Source organism: Anabas testudineus, chromosome 12 (assembly GCF_900324465.2).
Source record: "Anabas testudineus chromosome 12, fAnaTes1.2, whole genome shotgun sequence".
In the NCBI taxonomy this organism is placed as follows: Eukaryota; Metazoa; Chordata; class Actinopteri; order Anabantiformes; family Anabantidae; genus Anabas; species Anabas testudineus.
In genome coordinates, this window is record NC_046621.1 from 3,238,849 (window position 1) to 3,257,379 (window position 18,531).

The 18,531-nt window shown below is 38.7% G+C and overlaps 1 protein-coding gene across 1 annotated transcript; it reads right to left on the reverse strand.

Annotated features, from left to right (window-relative positions):
* Positions 1-402: 402 nt before the first annotated feature.
* Positions 403-16,339, reverse strand: LOC113159571 (homer protein homolog 1). The gene is made up of 9 exons (XM_026356339.1): positions 15,261-16,339; positions 8,212-8,368; positions 6,293-6,424; positions 5,942-6,034; positions 3,064-3,206; positions 1,964-2,123; positions 1,761-1,871; positions 1,585-1,665; positions 403-1,499 (listed from the first exon to the last, which is right to left on the reverse strand). The coding sequence occupies exons 1-9, from the start codon at positions 15,263-15,265 to the stop codon at positions 1,311-1,313; spliced, it is 1,071 nt and encodes a 356-aa protein (XP_026212124.1). The 5' UTR covers positions 15,266-16,339; the 3' UTR covers positions 403-1,310.
* Between the last annotated feature and the right edge of the window lie 2,192 nt (positions 16,340-18,531).

Genomic DNA, 18,531 nt, shown 5'->3' on the forward strand with positions numbered 1-18,531 from the left:
AAGCCCTTAAATAGTGTTCTTCAGGTGTACATACTTTATTCTTCTTGACGTCGCTGAATTTTTGGCAACAATAAATCCCACACACAACAAAAAAAGAAAAGTACCGCTGTGTAGCTACCATTGATGCATCTCTGTACCAAAGGCAACATGAGCAAAAATTCAAACCTGTACAGGAAAACATTATTTGGCAAACAGAAAAAAATACACTGTTCTGTGATTGCTTGCTGTATTTTCCCTTTCCTTCCACAAGTGCCTCTAAAGTATTGCCAGTTTTTCCAAAATAAAAGTACCAAAGTAACACCCACGTACCAGACGATAAAAAAGATCAAGTGAAAACGAGATGTAAATAAAGATCTTTGCTTTTATACAATTTTAGTCATAATTAATCTTTAGTTACTTTAGTGATTTAAAAAAAAAAAAAAAAAAAGGATTCATTGCACTTCAAGTTGCAACAGAAACAAGAAGGGGAAAGGAAAACGAGATCTGATTCACCCACACACAAACTCAGTTTCTACAAGTGCACTATGTATCGGTTGTAGTAGTACTTGTTTAAAAAAGTGTATAGAAACAAAGACTATTGAATAAAATCCTGCCTCGCTTGTGGTCTATCCGAGAGAGGAGTAAAATTACCTGAAAGTGAGAGTGGAAAGTGTTTAATTACCCTCTGATGCTCCCTTTGTGTATTGCTCATATACTGTAGAAGAATATAAGTCACACTGTCACATTGGTAGTTATCTCTTCATCACATTCGACCCTCCAGAGTTTTAATGACCGAAAAAATATCAGTGAAGGAAAATCGAGTCTTTCGTGGATAAGTGTTCATTTGGCTGACGATGACCATTAGTGCCTGAAAAAGTGAGGAAGAGATCAAACATGGAGAACAGTCGCCAGCTCAGGACAACTGCCAAATGCACCAACGCAAAGCCCAAAAAGTTTTAGTACGTGAAGGAGCAAAAAGCAAAATGTAACGTCGGCTCGAACGGAATAATAATAGGAGACAAACAAATCAAAAGAGATTCATTCAGAGTTTCTGTGTCGTCCTCGAGTCAAGAATAATCCAGAGCGGAGTGCAGGGAAGGCGTGGTCCGAGCATCACTTGGTGGTTTGTAAACGACGTGGACGTAGCAAAATGCGTGGACCGCTAACGTCTAGAGTCGTGTGTAAACTGTTACACGTACCGGATACACGTGAAAAACTAAAAAAAGAGAATTCAAGTTGTTTTACTGTGAGTGCCAACATGCAGGTGATTCCTCGTTCAGAGCGGCTCGCTCTGCACTGGCTCCGGCGTCAGTGTCGGTGTGTTTGTCGTTCTAACTTCCCTCCAGGAGCTTGGCCAGCGTGTCCCGCAGCTCGGTCAGCTCGAAGATCTTGCTGTCCAGCAGCTCCAGCAGGGAGCGCAGGCTCTTGCGAAAGGCTTCTCTCTCCAGCTGGCTGCTCTCCAGACGCTGCTCCAGATCGCTCAGCTGGGCCTCCAACACCTGGTTCCTCGCCTCCGTGTCCTGCCACAAACCACAAAGACCCGAATATGACTGGCTGCCTTTTAAAGTTTGTTTCACACCCGTTCTACGTGAGGCGCCCACTCACCTGTAGTTTATCTGTGAGCAAGTCTTTTTGTGACTGAAAGTCGTTGGCACTCTCCACCTCTGCTTTAAGTCTCTCTAACTCCTGGAAATAATTAAAGAGACGATACGTTTATCATCAAACTAGACACCTACAGGTTTACAGGTTTTTTCAGACAGTGCAATATCTACATAACCCACCTCCTCTTTGGCCTTCAAAGCCAACTCCAGCTCTTCTATCGTTTGGTTGAGTTCCGTCTTTTGAGATTTGATCACTGTTGTTTGGCCGCTCACACACTCCAACTCCGTCACCTGGAAAACAAACATAACTTTTAACAAATCACATCTGATGTCTGTTATATCTCAAACATGTGTGGAGTATAAGTGTCGTTGTATTCGAGCACCCGTTTGTGTAGCCTCTCAGCTTCCTCCTGATAAGCAGCCAGCTGTTGTTTCCACTGTTTCACGTTGGCCGTGGACTCGAGCAGAGCTGCTGTCAGTTTGGCGTTATTCCCTTTAAGTGCCGCCAGCTCTGCCTCCCAGTGCTTATTGATGCTGGAGGAGCTGAAAGACCAAACCAAGAGTGAATGTTGTTATTGTTTCAGCCACAAAGTGACATAAAACTATGAAAAATGTCCGTCACAGATTCCTGAACCCAGACTGAGGTTTGACAGCATTACATCCTTTTAAACCACAGATTTGTTCAGATGTTTGTTGTTATACTGATGAATACTGTCACATTCTACTGGTTCTTATTTAGCATCATAAATGTCTTTTTTACGTCATGAGTTTGTTTTTTAATATTAATTCTAATCTATAAATAATGACATTGTCTGAACAGTGGAAAAATTAAGTGAACCCTCAGGCTACTGGTTTTAATAAAAGCTAACTGGAGTCAGGAATTAGCAAAGCTGGTGTCCAATCAATGAAAAACGATTTAACGCTGTAGATTAGAGCAACTTTAAACATGACAATAATGGATGGACAAACAATAAAAGTACATACAGAACGACCATCTAGCTGTTCAACTGAACTGTAAAGGATTTTTGGTTTACTTACCTTTAAAAAAACTTTAAAACAGTTTTTTTCTGCTGCATGATTATCCCCTGAAGCACAGCGAACATCTCAGAGTGTGATCAGACGAAGCACTAAACTCTCTCCACTCGTAGTGGTTTATAATTAATAAGAAGCACGCATATGGTGTTTTAATGTAATGCTTTAATGCTGTCCAGAGGCCTGGGGACCAGATTAATAATGAACGACTGAATCGACATATTCGACAGTTGCTGCAGTGCTCCGTGCTGCACTGTGCCAAATTCATTTTAAATCAGCACTCCAGAAAGTCGCTACCGGACGAGTAACACTCACGGTTCGTCTGCACAATGAGACCATTTCATGATCAGGATGTGTGAACAAGTTGTTTCATGAGGATAAATTCTATCACAACTATAACAAGGAGACGGTGTTTGTTGATATTCAACACTTCACCTGTCATTACTCTTACCTGTGTGAGAAGGGCAGTGCATTCTGGGAAGGCTCTGCTCTGGGCTCAGTGTGTTGAGGTGTGTCCGGTGTGACTCTCTCGTCATCTGTACCGTTGATGCTCTCTGAGGTCAAAGGTGACAGCAGATCACCTGGTGCTGACTCCTGGTTCGGTGAAACAGAAAAAAAAGTGTTTTTCAGCACTTTGCATCATTTGCTTATTCGGTTTCTGACGGAGTTCAATGAAAAGACTGATTCCACATTCACATCTGTACAGTTAACAGACGATTAGCTTAGCACAAAGACTGGAAACAGGGGGAAACAGTTAGCCGGGTTCTTTCCAAAGGCTGTCATCAAAAATCAAACCACAACTTTACATTTATTTCTTGCCCAAATGCATTCTGGGAGTAGAAGTTAACATTTTCCTTCGATAACCTTTTGCTCAACTTTTGTACTAATGATTTAACAACAGACTTTCATAAAGATCCAAACTACAGAATTGATCCACCTGTGAGTTACACAGTCTGTGGGAAAAATGAAGAAGATTTTATCTTTTAAATCCAGGGATGCTTGAAATAGTTGCTCCAACGCTGGCTGCCTTCCCGGTGAGCCAGGCTACGTGTTTCCCCTGCTTTTAGTCTTCATGCTAAGCTAAGCTAACTGGCACCAGTGTGGCAGTAATATTTATTATTAAGTCAATAAAAATGTCAAAATAATCCTTTACATTCAGATTATGAGACAAATCTGGTGAGTTTTCATGATTCCATGCTCTCAAACTGTAACAGAAGAATAAAAAACACCTCCACAGTGTTTGTTTTGTCCAATCTGTATGTATTTAAGATATTAAAGGAAAAGCAGCATATCTCCACATCTGAATCCATTTCTGATGAGAATTTGTTAATTAGTTCTGTAAAATTTAACACTGAATTAACATTGTGATGAATAGAAACATTTATCCAGTGAAAAACAACTCATAGTCCTTATAGCTACATTAAAATGTTCCTCGGTATGTACTGGACCTGATCCATCAGCAGGTATTGAATATATATTTAATTTATTTCCTCGTTAAAAGTGTGTTTTGTCATTTTTCTTTCTAAATTTAATTTTGCTTTGAGAGCAGGAACAGAGAAGTGGAGGGTCGTCTGTGGGAGAGACAGGGAGAGGATTCCTCACTGTTAATGTGACATTGGGTTAAAAGACGAGGTCGTTAACAGTGGTGGAAGAAGTACTCCGAAACTTTACTTACGTAAAAGTAGAAATATCACAGTGTAAAATGTCAGTGAAGGTTCTCAATCAACAGGTGAAGTGATCTGGAGGTTGAGTCACGGCAGCTGGACTTCCTTCTTGTTAGTTTGAAATGTTTCACTAATCATCAAGTAGCTTCTTCAGTCTGAAGATAGATAAACGAGGTGGAAGCCGAAAGCCTAAGTGTTGTCTTTTTATCATGCTATCATCCATCCCCACAAAGATCAGGCCCAATTCACACCTGCAGGTGTCTGGAGGTGAGGCAGAGGTGTGACTTTACATCCTCCCCTTCCTTTGTTTCACCTAATGAGCCCATTCAGGCCGAGTGGTGGAGAGAAACCAACCTGGAGGATAAATATGTGTCTCTAACCAACTATCTTCAGACTGAAGAAGCTACTTGATGAGTAGAGAAACGTTTTGACTTAATAAGAAGGAAGTCCAGCTGCCATGACTCAACTTCCAGATCACAGTTTAAAAATACATAACAAAGATTCAACTCAGGGCATTAAAAGTTTTATCTTCTTGCAAATATAGAAGCAGATCAAAAACTACTCTATTTTATCATATTATGAATCTAATATTTATCATTTCAATTACTTTGCATATGGCTTGGTAGCTTGTGAATTTAGTATTATGATTAAAGTCTTAAATAGTACTTTCCTTAAAGTTTTTTAGGATCATCAGTTTTATTATAACTTTGAAACAAAGTTTATTTATAAGCAAAATGTTCACTGTGTAAAGAGCATTTTAATTCTTGTTCCATAGAATAAATTCTGCTGCAGGAGACACGTCAGAGGGGAGTGGAGTTTGTATCACTGACGCAGGATTAGACTGGGAAAAGTGGGAGGTTGGTTCAGACTCATGAAAATAATCTTTTCCCCGTTTGTTTTTACCTTCTTTTTACCAGATTTGTTGACTGACAACACATTTCTTTTTGCAGCTCCAACCTGAGGAGGAAGCATTAGGAGGAAAAACAAGCCACAAGGTGATAGCTTAGCGACTGCAACAGTGGTGGAAGTTGTTCTAAACAAGCTGTTGTACATGACGTGAGGCTCGTTAGACATATTATTAACACAGATAATAAATAAAAAACTAAAGCCATAATGAATTACATTTTTAAATTACACTTGTGGAAAGTCACGGAAAGATAGTAAGTAAATCAACATGATGAGTTGTTTTTGTGCCTTTTACCTGCACAAATCACAAATAGGTAGTGAAATGTTGAATTTGTCGAGGAGTTAAACTTTACATGAGCGCTGAGGTCAGAGTTAACCGTTAGCATGTAGTAATCTGATCACAGCACCAGATTTAAAGGTGCCCTGTGGAAAAAATTCAGTGGTTCTCACAATAATGCATTTGTCTGTTATTAAGGTTTTAAAGGATACATGTTGGATCAAAATAGTTAAGTCTGTTTTAAACAATTTAGTCATTTGGCAGCCAAAAGCGACTTACAAGGTACAAGGCAAAGGCAAAGTAAGCTTAAGGAGGTCTTGCCTAAGGATCCCTACTGGAGGTAGGCCACAGCTGGACCTGATCCAGCTGTGGCTGTGATTCGATGCATTGCAGCGATGATTCGAGTTTTTCTGCACAGTTTGTTTTTTTACAACTGAAAATCCGTCTTTATGTGATGCAAAAGTGTTGAAAGTGTTCGTTACCTGAGAAGGAGTGCTGGTGAGCTCCATCTTCTCCTGAGATTTCTCCTTTGCCAGCCGCGCTGCCTCCTTGAACTCTGCAAACTTATCTGCAAACTACAACAACAGGTGTAACTGATACTGTACAAGTCCAAACATAGGACAATCCCCCATTTCACTTTTGAGAAAGACTCGAGTGTAAGAAATACTTTTATATTTATATTATATATTTACTTTTTATACTACTGGTAATTCAAAGAGAATCTATACCATAATCCACAGAAGTGAGTATTTATACTTGCTAGGCTGCCTTCCTGCTGTTTCGACAAACAGCAGCAACTAAATCTGATGTAAGTCTCTGTCGTGTGTTCTCACCTTGACCAGGTGGTTCTCTGATGAGAAGCCGAGGCCGTAGACGGTGTTGGCTCGGCTGTCGGCCCACTGGCCGAACTTCTGCGACGTCTTGGTGAATGTCATGTTGGGGGTTATGGTGCTGTTGATAATGGCCTGTAGAGGTTGAATGCATGTGAAATGTAAACGCAGAAATAACTACACTATATTGTTTGTTAAAGCACCACTGACTCAGAAACAGCTGTTTTAGGCTGAAGCAGCTGGAAGCCTGAGATCTACTGGGACCAGGGGATGTTTGCGTGTTTGTCTTGTATTGATGTGAGTTTGTATTCCCACTGTTTGGTAAACAGGAAGTCATCAATGAGAAGTTTTGAAGCGAGTCCAGCTGACTGTCATGACATTGATCGGTGTGGGTGGAAAACGGGCGAGCTAAAGCAGCTTTTGTTTTTTTACTTATCATACTGAAAAACACACAGCGAAGCAGTTTTACTTTGCATGAATGATCTCTGCCTTGTTTATTCAGCATTTTGAATGTTTGTTGTTAACACCACTAAGACAAAAAAGGGACTGTATTCACATGCACTTAAATAACCAGGTTATAGAGTTTACACACATTTACTATAAATCAGTGTACACAAGCAGCACATGAGTAATGTGATTTGATCCACTTTGAGTTTATTTTTGAGTGAGAGTCACAGATTTTAATCATATAGTAACAAAAGATGTTTTTTTGTTGTTTCTGTGTTGGTGCAGACAGTGCAGTGAGGTTGTTAAAGTGAATGAAAATGCACAATATGTAGATTTGAGAAGAAGAAAGTTCCTGGAGGTCCACATTAGAGAAGATCCTACTACTCTGTTTTCTAAGGAAGCTTCAACAAGTCTTCATAAACTTCTACAACAGTACTTTGTGGTACACACGCCGTATTATTTAAACAGTGACCAGGACCCAGCTACCTAATGTCTGTCTACACTAGACGTCTTCTACCTTCTGAAGGAAGAAGGTACAAAACAACTCACAAACATACAAACCACACCAGGTACTGTACAGTGGCTTTTTAGAGCCTCTGATGCAGTGAGAGAGGACTAAAACAGTAAAGTAATTAAAAATCACTATATAGCTTCATAATACTGAGGGAAGCCACACGTATAGGTGATAATTCTCTGTCAGAGCACCACTGTTATTGTCACAATATTATCTCATTGCTATTTGAGACCCTCTAAAAGTATATTTTCGTTTTTATAAGTTTTCTCACTTCTGGAGTTTGGAAAGCAGCTGACAGACAAACAGATCTGTCTTTGCTTGGCATCCGTCTCTGTTTTCCTTTTCGCTGCCGAGAAGACGTATTGTTGTCTGGATGATTATGTCCTCCAGCACCACCCCACACAATCTGTGCTATTTCCAGCTGAACACAGCACAGCTAACGCGCTGGTTCGAGAACAGCAGTAGTCGCCCAGAGAAACTCTTACATAACTATGCTAACTCCACCCCTGCACCTCTCTCAAGACGAAAATAATCACTGCCACATAGGTATGACAGACCCGACCGCCCCTTCACTGCTTCAGAGAGGCCAGGCTGAGTCAGACAAGCTGAGAGTATAGGTGGCAGATACTAACAAAAACATAGACTCACTTCTTTTTAATTGTTCTTATGGATTAAATAAACTTTATTTGACAACTGGACGAACAAATATCCGGATATTTGTTTGTTTGAGCTATCTGATTATGACTTGTTTGGTACGAGGCAGTAACTGAAAAAATAGCTTGTTTGTGAAAATGTGTGTGCATGATTGGTTAATTTAAAATAAAAAACTAATGTCCCATTCAAATAAAACAGGTTTAAAGCTCAACCGTGCCTATTCTAATGCTTCATTAAAGAACGAAAAAATACACAGGCATTCAGTAAATACCGCACACGCTGTACTGAGCGTAATATTTGCACACACCTTAGATCCATCCAGACTGATGATTCGATAAACATTCCTGGTACTGTCGAAGAAGTAGGAGACTGTGACAGCATGTTTACTTGTGGGAACCCAATTCTTCTTGGTGCTTGGATCAATCTGGAAGACGTGGGCCCGTGTACTGAAGATGGGCTGCTCTCTGCACAAAGAGAGAGAAAGAGGAAGAAACAGAGGGAGGGAAGGAAAGACAGATGGAGAAAATCAATCAATATCTGGTTCGAGGGAGTTCAAGGTTCTTTATGTTTAAAAACAAAAAAAAGTTGATGCCTGTGCAGAGGAAAAAGAGGCTGTGAATACACCACTACAATCATCAAAGCAGCTCTGTGAGGCTGCACTTTGAGCTCAATGCTAAGCTAACACGCTGGTAATGACACTTAACATGTTAATAAAGAGAATTGGAGTATAGCTGAGACTAATGGGAATGTCAGTTTGGTAGATGTTTTATCTGACCACAACTAATCTGCAGGTAATTGATGTGCTTAATTAATCTGTTGATTCATCATTTAGTCTATAAGGTATCAAAACCAGAGGACATTGAAGAATAATAGCAAATACTTTTTTAGGGCAATATCTAAACAATGAAACAGATATCGCAAGTAATAGTAAATTATTTTTGTCACAATAAACTAAATTATTTGACTTATAACTGCAGCTCTAAACCGAAGCATTGGACAAAATAAAAATGTAACTTGATTATGATATGTATTAAAATGTCATGGGGATTACAGCAATTATTAAAATTAACTAGAAACCAAAAATACACATCAGGAGATCACCTAAGTCAGGAACATCTGTACAAAAAGGCTTGTGCCAAGTGATGAACACTTGCAGGTACCCAAGTGTTGGACTAACTGACCAACCAACCTACATGTACATTGCCAACACTGCAATTCTTTAGAGCAACATTAGGAGCGTGATGAATCACATGAAGGCGAAAGACACAGTTTCCCAGATCCCAGCACATTCATAATTTACTTTCTGGATGGGTTGCTGCACTGCTCGTGACTAGTTAGGTTTTAAATACAATATGTCATAAGACATACTATTTCATAATATCTCACAATGGTCTGCAACCAAATATGTGACTTTTCAGTAATTTTTCTGTTATGTTCTGGACTTTTGCTCAGACAAAATAAGATCATAATACATGGATTGGTGCTTTTAAGGATCCTCAAGCTGACATTATCGAAATCCAAAACCTACCTTGACAGTCTATGCATTCACTGCAGCACTTAATGTTATCACTAGTGTAGCTGCTTAAAATTGACTGAAGTTAAAAATGAAATAACAAAGAGCACTAGGAGACAAAATATAGACACCACCAGACTTACAATCTAGGTTTTACATTTAATTGCTAGACGTAGATCATCCTCATTCATTTGATGATTTAGCTTTGAAAAGATGGATTTTAGTCAAAACACAGCAGTCTGTCAACTATCAGCCACCAGTTAGCTTAAAAACACCATCTGCAAAGTTTTACAAGTGCATTTTTGAAGGACGCTAAATGTCATCCATATAACTTTTTACTAACAACAATCATTATGCCTTAAAAAAGAGACACTATCTTCAGTGAGAATACCTGATTAAATAAATTGGAGAAATGGGGGAATTAGAGAACAACAGCTATAAAATGTAAGAATAAGAAGCCTTGAATAAGAAAATTCAGAACAGGCAGAAGAGGAAAGAGACAGACGGAGACTCAGAGTGGGGCGTCTTTCTTGAAACCTACTGCCTCGTGTGTGGGCGGTTAGGATAAAATCAGGCTGGAATTATGCATTTTTTAAAAGCAGCAAAAGAAAGGGCAGATATGCTAATTTCCTGCTACTTTTAAAATAACAGTTGAACAGAGTTTAGCAGTGGAGCAGAGCCCACATAGATAGGGACACTGCTCTTGTCCATTGGCAGCAGAGGTATTGTCAGGAACCACAGCAAAGAAAGGACTTTCTGCTGCTGGTGCAGCTCCTAAACAACTTGCATGACAAAACGAGGGTCAGGCTAATTAAAAGACAGGTCAATTGATTAGAACTCACTGTCGTGCGTGACTGTGTGCAGGCCAGACTCGACCAGCAGGGTGTCCACTGATGTGGAGACGATGAAGTAAGTCAACCACAGGCCAAAGGTGACCTGAACCTACATGAACACACTAGCAGGCTTCCAAAAATCGCTGTGGATGAAAAGCTCTGTGGCAAAGCAAGCTATAAATAATAAAGGCTTTTACTGTGGTATGATAACAGACCAGGCTGATTTTAAGTAGATCTGGTTTTAAATCTTCCAGGGAAACTGGATTTGATTACTTGACTGGGAGCAAAGTTTTACAAGTCTCCTGTGAGACTGTTGAACGCTCCGACAAGCTCCCGAATCTCTTCGGAGTGTTAATTAAGTCAGAGGTGTCATTTAAAGATAAGCAGTTAATCACAAAGATAGTGATAATGTGAGGGTGAGTCCACGGCATTCACACCAGCTCACGTTAAGAATACACAGTACTATTTATAGTTATACGAACAATATGTTAAATACACAATATTTCTATGAAGTACATTAAAAAAAAGTAGGTAAATATTTAAGTTGGATTTATTACGATATTATATTTTCTTTCCTGTGGTTCCGTGTGAGTGACTTGTTATGGACACATTTTACTTCCTCTGACATGATTTGCTTACAGAGAACTCGTCCTTTAATCTACTGTGTGAACACATGTTCAAATCAGGTAGGGAGTCATAACAGGAAAGTAAAGGTCACTTTAATTATATATATATATTTAGTAACTAACATTACTGTCTACAACAGCCAGAAGAAAGTATTTGTAACATTTGAAAATTATATTTTAAGACCTTTTAATTATGGAGGCCGAAAGGGGACATGGGGCCATACATAAACACATACATTTCTGAAATTAATTAAAAGAGGATGTTAAGAGTGTTATATGGATATCCATATTTAATTTAAAAACTTGTATTTTATATCAATTATATTTTTCCCCTAATTGCAATGAACATAAACGAAATATGGGTCAACTGTCAAAAATTTAATAATTAAAAAGATAATTCAAAAAATTGTAGATGGGTATAATTTAAACAAAGAGTCCTGACTGTATTGAAACGCTAACTTTACTGATACGGGTTAAAACACGTGATTAAATCTCAATTATTCATGATTTTTAGCTGAAGTATGAAATTATAGTGGATTTTTCATTTCATGGTGTCATTATTTCTGAAAGCTTGGCCTAGATCAAAATCTGCTCTGGTGTTGTGTCGAGTGTGTGGCGACTGTTAGCCCATAATCCCTTTACACAGTGAAACATACTGTGACATTCAAATCTGACCACAGATGTTATAAAATCAGTAGTTCTCCACTTAAACAACAGATACATTGAGGAAAACAGACATGACACCGTTTACAACAGGAAACGAAGGATGGTCAGCTTCTAACTAACTCACTCAGCCTCACTGATCGATGTCACGTTTATCCTGAGAACAATTCTGATTCATAAAACTGCTGGAATGTAAAAGCACTGTATGTACATACATGTGCAGATTGTGATATAACAATAAATACTTCCTTCAGTACATTATATTATCTCTGCTGGTTCTCCACACCATCTTGATATAACTGTGTAACAAAGGTTAAATTGCATTTAAGGTAAAATATTAAAAAGTCATAAAAAGTCTAAATTCAAGTTGACCCCTGTAGAACCCCAAACTGCAGTTGACTGTATTAATTCATTATGAACCCTCCTTGCCTCTGTATTTTTTTAATACTCCAACTACCACATGAAAAACCTCTAGTACTGATGGTGGCAGGAAGAACAACCCAGCGTTTCTCAGCTGCGGCCTGCATCGTCATGGCAACAGCTGATGTGACTCAGGACTGGTCATGAGCTGCGAACATCCTCCAACTCTCTCTCTCTCTGTGCCTCTCCTTCACGTGCTCTCTCGCCCAATCCGATCTCAGTGTCCCTGTCAGTTAACCCACAGAAGGAGGCAGCGGGGGCTTGGCAAAGCAAAACCCTGCAGCTTAACACATCCATATGCCGTTCACTAGGGTCCGAGCATCCAGTGAGGATAGAAGACAGCAAGTGTGCGCATGATAATATAGTATATATGCAAAGATGGCTTAATCTTATGATTTCTTAAAATGAGAGTGCTGTACTCGTAATTAAACGTAATTCTATTATAAAAGGTTATTATTACAATATTGAGGACAATATCACAATAGCAATTTGCTGCTAAAGCTGCTCCTTTTCTTTAAACATGCCGTTTTAAATTTCACCTGCAGCGTGAGTACAGCCCTCAGTTCATACAAGAGTACCACTTATCTAAATCAGTAAATGTCTTTCACAGTTAGAGGGTATATAAGACAGAGTTTACTCATTTATGAGTCTTAGATGAACAACAGCTTCAAAACAGAACCATTTAACCTTTAACTTATTGTAGAAGAAGATGGGCACAAAAGAAATCTGTATTTAAAGCTCTTGTCAAACTCACTAATACAGCTGCAATAATGGACAGAAATTTAATCTGTAACCTTTTTAATCATGTTTTTTTAGTAACGAGTGTAGTAATAACAATTTATCAAGACAGTTATTGATCAACTGATAATGATAATAACTAAAATTTCCTCTCCTCTCATTTCCTCTTCTTTTCACTTCTCTACTACAACAATTAAATAAAGGCAAAAAATACCATAATGGGACCTTTCACGTTTTCAGAAAATAATTTTAGGAAAGCTTAATGTGATCTAAACATTACAATTACCAAGGTTTTTTATATGTTTGTACATGTGATTCCAGAGATAGCATTCAATCACATGCTGCAACTGTGCTCCCAAAATATTTTTCTGTTTCCAGTAAAAACAAAGCAATCTGACCCAGTGGCCTGACCAGTAAAACCAAAAATATTGCCTGGGTGCAGTTTTATTCCAAGTGCTAGGTTCCAGGAGGACAGCTTGTTTACCGTCGTCTATTAAACAAGAACAGAAGCTCCAGTACTTGTTGGTACAGCCAAGTCTGACTCGCTAATTAACAATGTAAGTGCACACACAGGACACGCGCCCCTTCTGTGCCTGACAAATTGATTGTCAACTGGATTATAACCATTGGCCTGGAGAATTACAGAGGATGTGCTTTGCATGAGGAGGGAAGCGGTTCACCCCCCTACCCCACTGTCCAACCACAATATGACAACAAACCAATCACATCCTGCATCATCTGCTTTCATCTGGAGTAAGAACTAGGTCGCTCTTGATCAGGAGAATCACCATACTGTACATCTGCAGGTTCAGCCACATGCATTACACAAGTGTAGGAGAGCTCCTTACAGTGTTATAGTGGGTTAAAGAGGTTTATCTCTCTCTCTCTTGCAGCAAAAATCAAATTACAACACTTTTTAAACCATATTTTTCTTTTTTTGGCCCCTTAGAAAAAAATTATTGATACAGTTTACTTACCTAAATATTATTTTAAAATCACACTGTATGATCTGAGCTGCGATTCTTAACTCGCTCTCTGTGGTCAATTCACAGACAGTAGTCTACTTCACCACAGCCTAATCTTTTGGCTTCTGTAATCTAAGATGTCAGCATATGGAGGCTGTGAGTGCACATAAAGATGCACAGCAAATGCTATCGGTAGTCGACAGTAGCACATTGTCCTATCTGGGGTAGGTTGCTCTGGCCAGGCATTTTTTTGTCTTTACATATATTGTCAAAGTGACAGGTGATTACAGGATTACTACATACAGTTAGTCACGCTTCTGAAATCTGCAGAAAGCAAGTTTTTATTTGACATTTTTGCTGCTTTTGGTGGGACTTCAGGACATTTTCTTATAGAACAGTTATAAAATCATTAACACATTTGTCTAGAACTACAACTAATGATTATTTTCATTATTATTGTGCATTATCCAAGGACACATGGACATGTAGCCAGGAAAAAGTGTTGAACCACTGACCCGGAGGGTTCACTGACAACCAAAATGAATTAATTTGTATTATTAATTAAAGGTAGCATCTTCAAATGTCCTATTTTATTTTACCAGAAGTTCAAAAACAACCACACAGTTGACAATGAATCTCTTTTTTTACAAATGTATCTTGAAAAAATTTATAATAGTGTTATTAGCTGATTGACAAGAAAAAAATCTGCAACTACTTTGCTAATGGATTATGTTTCAGTCATTTTTCAAGCTAAAAAATCCAGATATATCTGTATCACTTTACAGAAAAGAAAAGCACTGAATAATTTCTTAAGAAGATGGAAATGTGCTGATGTATTTTGACATTTCTCCACTGCTTGTCCTACCTGATGTCTACCTGCAATTCACCAGCAGCTGCCTACTTCATTAACCCAGTAATCTAAAATGTCTGAATACATATAATGATGGACTACTTACAACGTCTTGTTTTATTTAACCATAAGTCCACAAACACAAAAGATACAGGTCAATCTAAAGCAGTGAATCTTCACTTTCAGAGGCTGCAATATTTAGCATTTGAACTATTTTACTATACTACTATAATTTTATCATTCAATTCAATTCCTTCCTAAGTTCTGTCTCTTCTTCATACTGTCAGTCATTTAGTTGCATGTTTAAAATGCAAACATGTTTCACAAAAGCACAAATTTTAGGCATTTTTCACATTTTTTCCTTAGAAACTATAGAAATTTTGATCAGAACAGTTGCAGATTAATTGCATTTGATGACCACTTCCCAGACATTAACTAGCTTTTAAAACCTCTGGACCAAAATAGACAGTAGCCTTCTTCATTACAGTCTCTGTAAACGAAAATGTCATAATGATGGACAGCTACTAGTATCAGTAGTGTGGTGTTTGTTCTGGGGGAAGTTATTACTATGATCAGACATTTTAAGTTTAGTATTTAACTACATGCACTGACAGGAGTAATTCATACAGTTAGCCATGGACGGCTAGCTTTGAGCGGCTGATTAAATCTACACAAACAAGTCAGTCATACCCTGACATGCTGAGTGTGAAGTACACTTTGACAGATCGCTGTTCTGTAAGTTACATACCCCATTTTTGCTGGATTTGGAGGCTAAGTTGAGTCGAAGCTGAACCACTCGCTGGTCTCCTCAGGGCGGTGTGAGCAGGCTGGAGGCTAGCTGCAGCTTTATGATCCCCTCTCTCCCACTAATCAAGCCGCTCTGAGCCACGGTGTTGTTGTCAGTCCGACATGACTCGGTGCTGTTGTTGTTGTGCCCTTGGGTGCATTTTGGTGGGGGGTGCTGCTGCGTTTCATCCGAGCAAACGTGTCGGTGCATGCATGATGACCGACAACGCTCCAGCACCGCGGCGGCGGCGGCGGCGGCTACACTTAGCTAACCGCTAGCTCCCGTAAATAAAACTCCTCAGTTATGCTCAAGCGAGGATTATGAGCTAAACTCTGACTGACAGGAAAAGCTGGGTGATTTCTTGCCAAATTAAACTCGAATTGGCGAAGTTGCCTCTTTAAAAAACAACATTAAAAATGTCTAAACAAGCTAAATGTTACCAATGTTTATCACTAAATAGCGTAAAAATATATTTAGCTAGCTTTATCCGTGCGTCGCTAGCTTGGCAGTTGCTAATAAAAGCTGTGAAATCTGACCAGATAAAGATGTAAAGATATTATATGCAGATATAGTTTTCACTAAATGATTAAATAAACACTTAACATTCACCCTTCAGTGTCAATAAACTGTGAATCAATCCCCGTTTCAGTCGCTGGCTCTTCCTTGCCGTCCGATGTGCCATTAAATTCCTATTAGCGAGTTTTACAGCCGAAAATAAGACGTTTAAAGCTGCTCGGTGGTGACAGACATCTTCCCTCAAGACAGAGCCTCATCTTCGCTGTTTCTGGACCAAATACAGACAGTACTCCGGGCTTTAACATCTCCTCCATCCAAAGATGGTGCACAGCAGCTCAGCCTCGTCCTGTTATCCACAGATTCAGACACAAGCTGCTGGTTTCCTGTGGGTTTTATCAGCTGTGATGTGAATTAAAGTCGGACTCGTTTGCTGTAGAAACACGGTGCTGATGCTCCATCCATCGTCTCTCTCAGCCCTTCGTCTCATTCACCAGCTCAGCTTCTCTGCTGCTGCTGCTGCTGTGACGGAGTATAAGACTAGTGATGTCATCACGTTGAGTTTGTGACGTAATTGCCAATGAATTATTTGCTCACATCCGGTTTGTGTGTGTAAGCGGTATATATTTGTTTTTCTGGACCTATACACACGGCCGGATTAACCCTAAACAGGGGCTTGGGGCAACAATCTTAATCTGGGCCCCTGTTGACCCCCACGGTTTAAGGAAGCTTCATTATCTCCCCAGACCCCCCAGAAATCAACCTGTACTCCATAACCATGTTTAAATGGCAAACCTTCGTGCTCAGTAGTGATGTTTTAGTGTGGGTAGTGCAGATTTAAACTGAAATGTTAGCCACATGCTTGTAAAAAACAATTTGTGCAGCAATTTCCAGCTTAGTTGTGATATTTCCCGTTCAGTCTGTCTTGAACAGAAGCTTCTTCATGAATTTACAACAACTTTTAAAATGGCATACACTACTATACAATATACTACTATTTGATACTTGATGTCACAAAAACAATGTGCATATATTATACACATCAGGTACATTTATACAAAATGGAAAAACAATAGACGATTACCATCTTCTGGACAGTTACTGATATGACTTACTGAAGCAAAACAACAACATTCCAGGTTTAAAGTATGTTATTATATAACAATTATATGTAAATAATTATTTGTAAAAGTAGTTGTTTTGCAGAAAATCATCCCATGAAACTGATACTAGAGTACTAAATTACTTTATTAGTGCACACAACATCATACTGTTGGAGCTGCTTGAGGTGACTATTTAAAACTATTAACAGTTTAGTCCAGTAGGTGCCGACCAAGTGGTAGGGCCCCTCCAGTGGGTCACGATAAATCTGAAGGTTCAAGAGAGAGAAAAAAGAAAACATAGTGCTGCAACACAAACCTGTTCAGTGACAGAGAAGCTCTTTTGCAGTAGTTGAACATCCAACAACTCAATATAGGGAGGCCCCAACTAGATGCTGCTTTTTGTTAGAGTTTACATGTCAAAATGGTTTAAAAAGCTTTAATAATATTTTGTATTTACAGGCTTATTATATGATGTTAATTTAAAATGCTAAAACAATTACGTAAGGCTGTCAGATCAGTACAGAGGAGACAAGATAATGTAATAATAAACTTCTTCTCCATATATATTAATTTAACACTAATAATATTATATTATAATTTATAATATATAATATATATTTAACACTAATATATATATATATATATATAACACACAAGCACTTTTACCACATACAACCTGCAGACTAAAAGTGAAACCCTCTCCAACTCTCCCTGTCACGCTGCCAGACAGACATAAACAGGTGCAGAGTTGATGTTTTCATGGAAGCACAGATCAAAAGAATAAAACAATATTTTTAGATACAGTATGGTGATTTTTTTCAAAGTTTAAAGTAGCACATTAATTCATATATATTTCATTTAAGGTGAAAAAGTGGTAAAGGTAAAGACGTCAGTGCTCAACTTTTGCTCTAATCTATTTTGTTTTTCTCACTAGTTCTCTTCACTGTAAACTGTAATTATGTGATTTGTATATGCAAATAAAAAAAGTGAAAAACTCTTTGAACATTCCCAAATGCCTATTTCGATCTTACAGCCAGGATTGTGACACTGGATATATACTTCCAGCACAGAATTATATTTAGACCTGGGAAGAAAAATAAAGCAGCAACATTTACTTCATGCTGCTGCACATTTTATACTTCAGATTCATCACAAGTTGCAACTAATTACCACACATTAAATTGATTTAGTGCATTTGTCAAATACACCGTTCCTGTCCACGTGAATAGATGAGAAACTAACTCCCTACATGTTGCAAATGCTTCAGATGAAACACTGGAGGACCAGTTTTCTATTTCAAGATTACGCTGAGCATGAAAACTCACCTCAAGCACGCCTGCCTAGAATGTGATCAACAGAGCAGCGCTGAGTTGTGGTGAGAGGCTAAAGCAAATTCATCAAGATATTACGACAATGGATAGTTTAACAGAAGATTTTGCACACTCAAATGTTGACAGTGAGATGACTGTGTTGCAACCTGAAGATATTACCGAGCAAAACCTTGAGGGCAGTGATGACGTGGAGAACCTTCGAAACAGGTACGAACCAGTAATCCTAATTTGTGCATATATTTTTTGGCTTATTCACTAAACCACATACAGTGGAATTGAAATCTC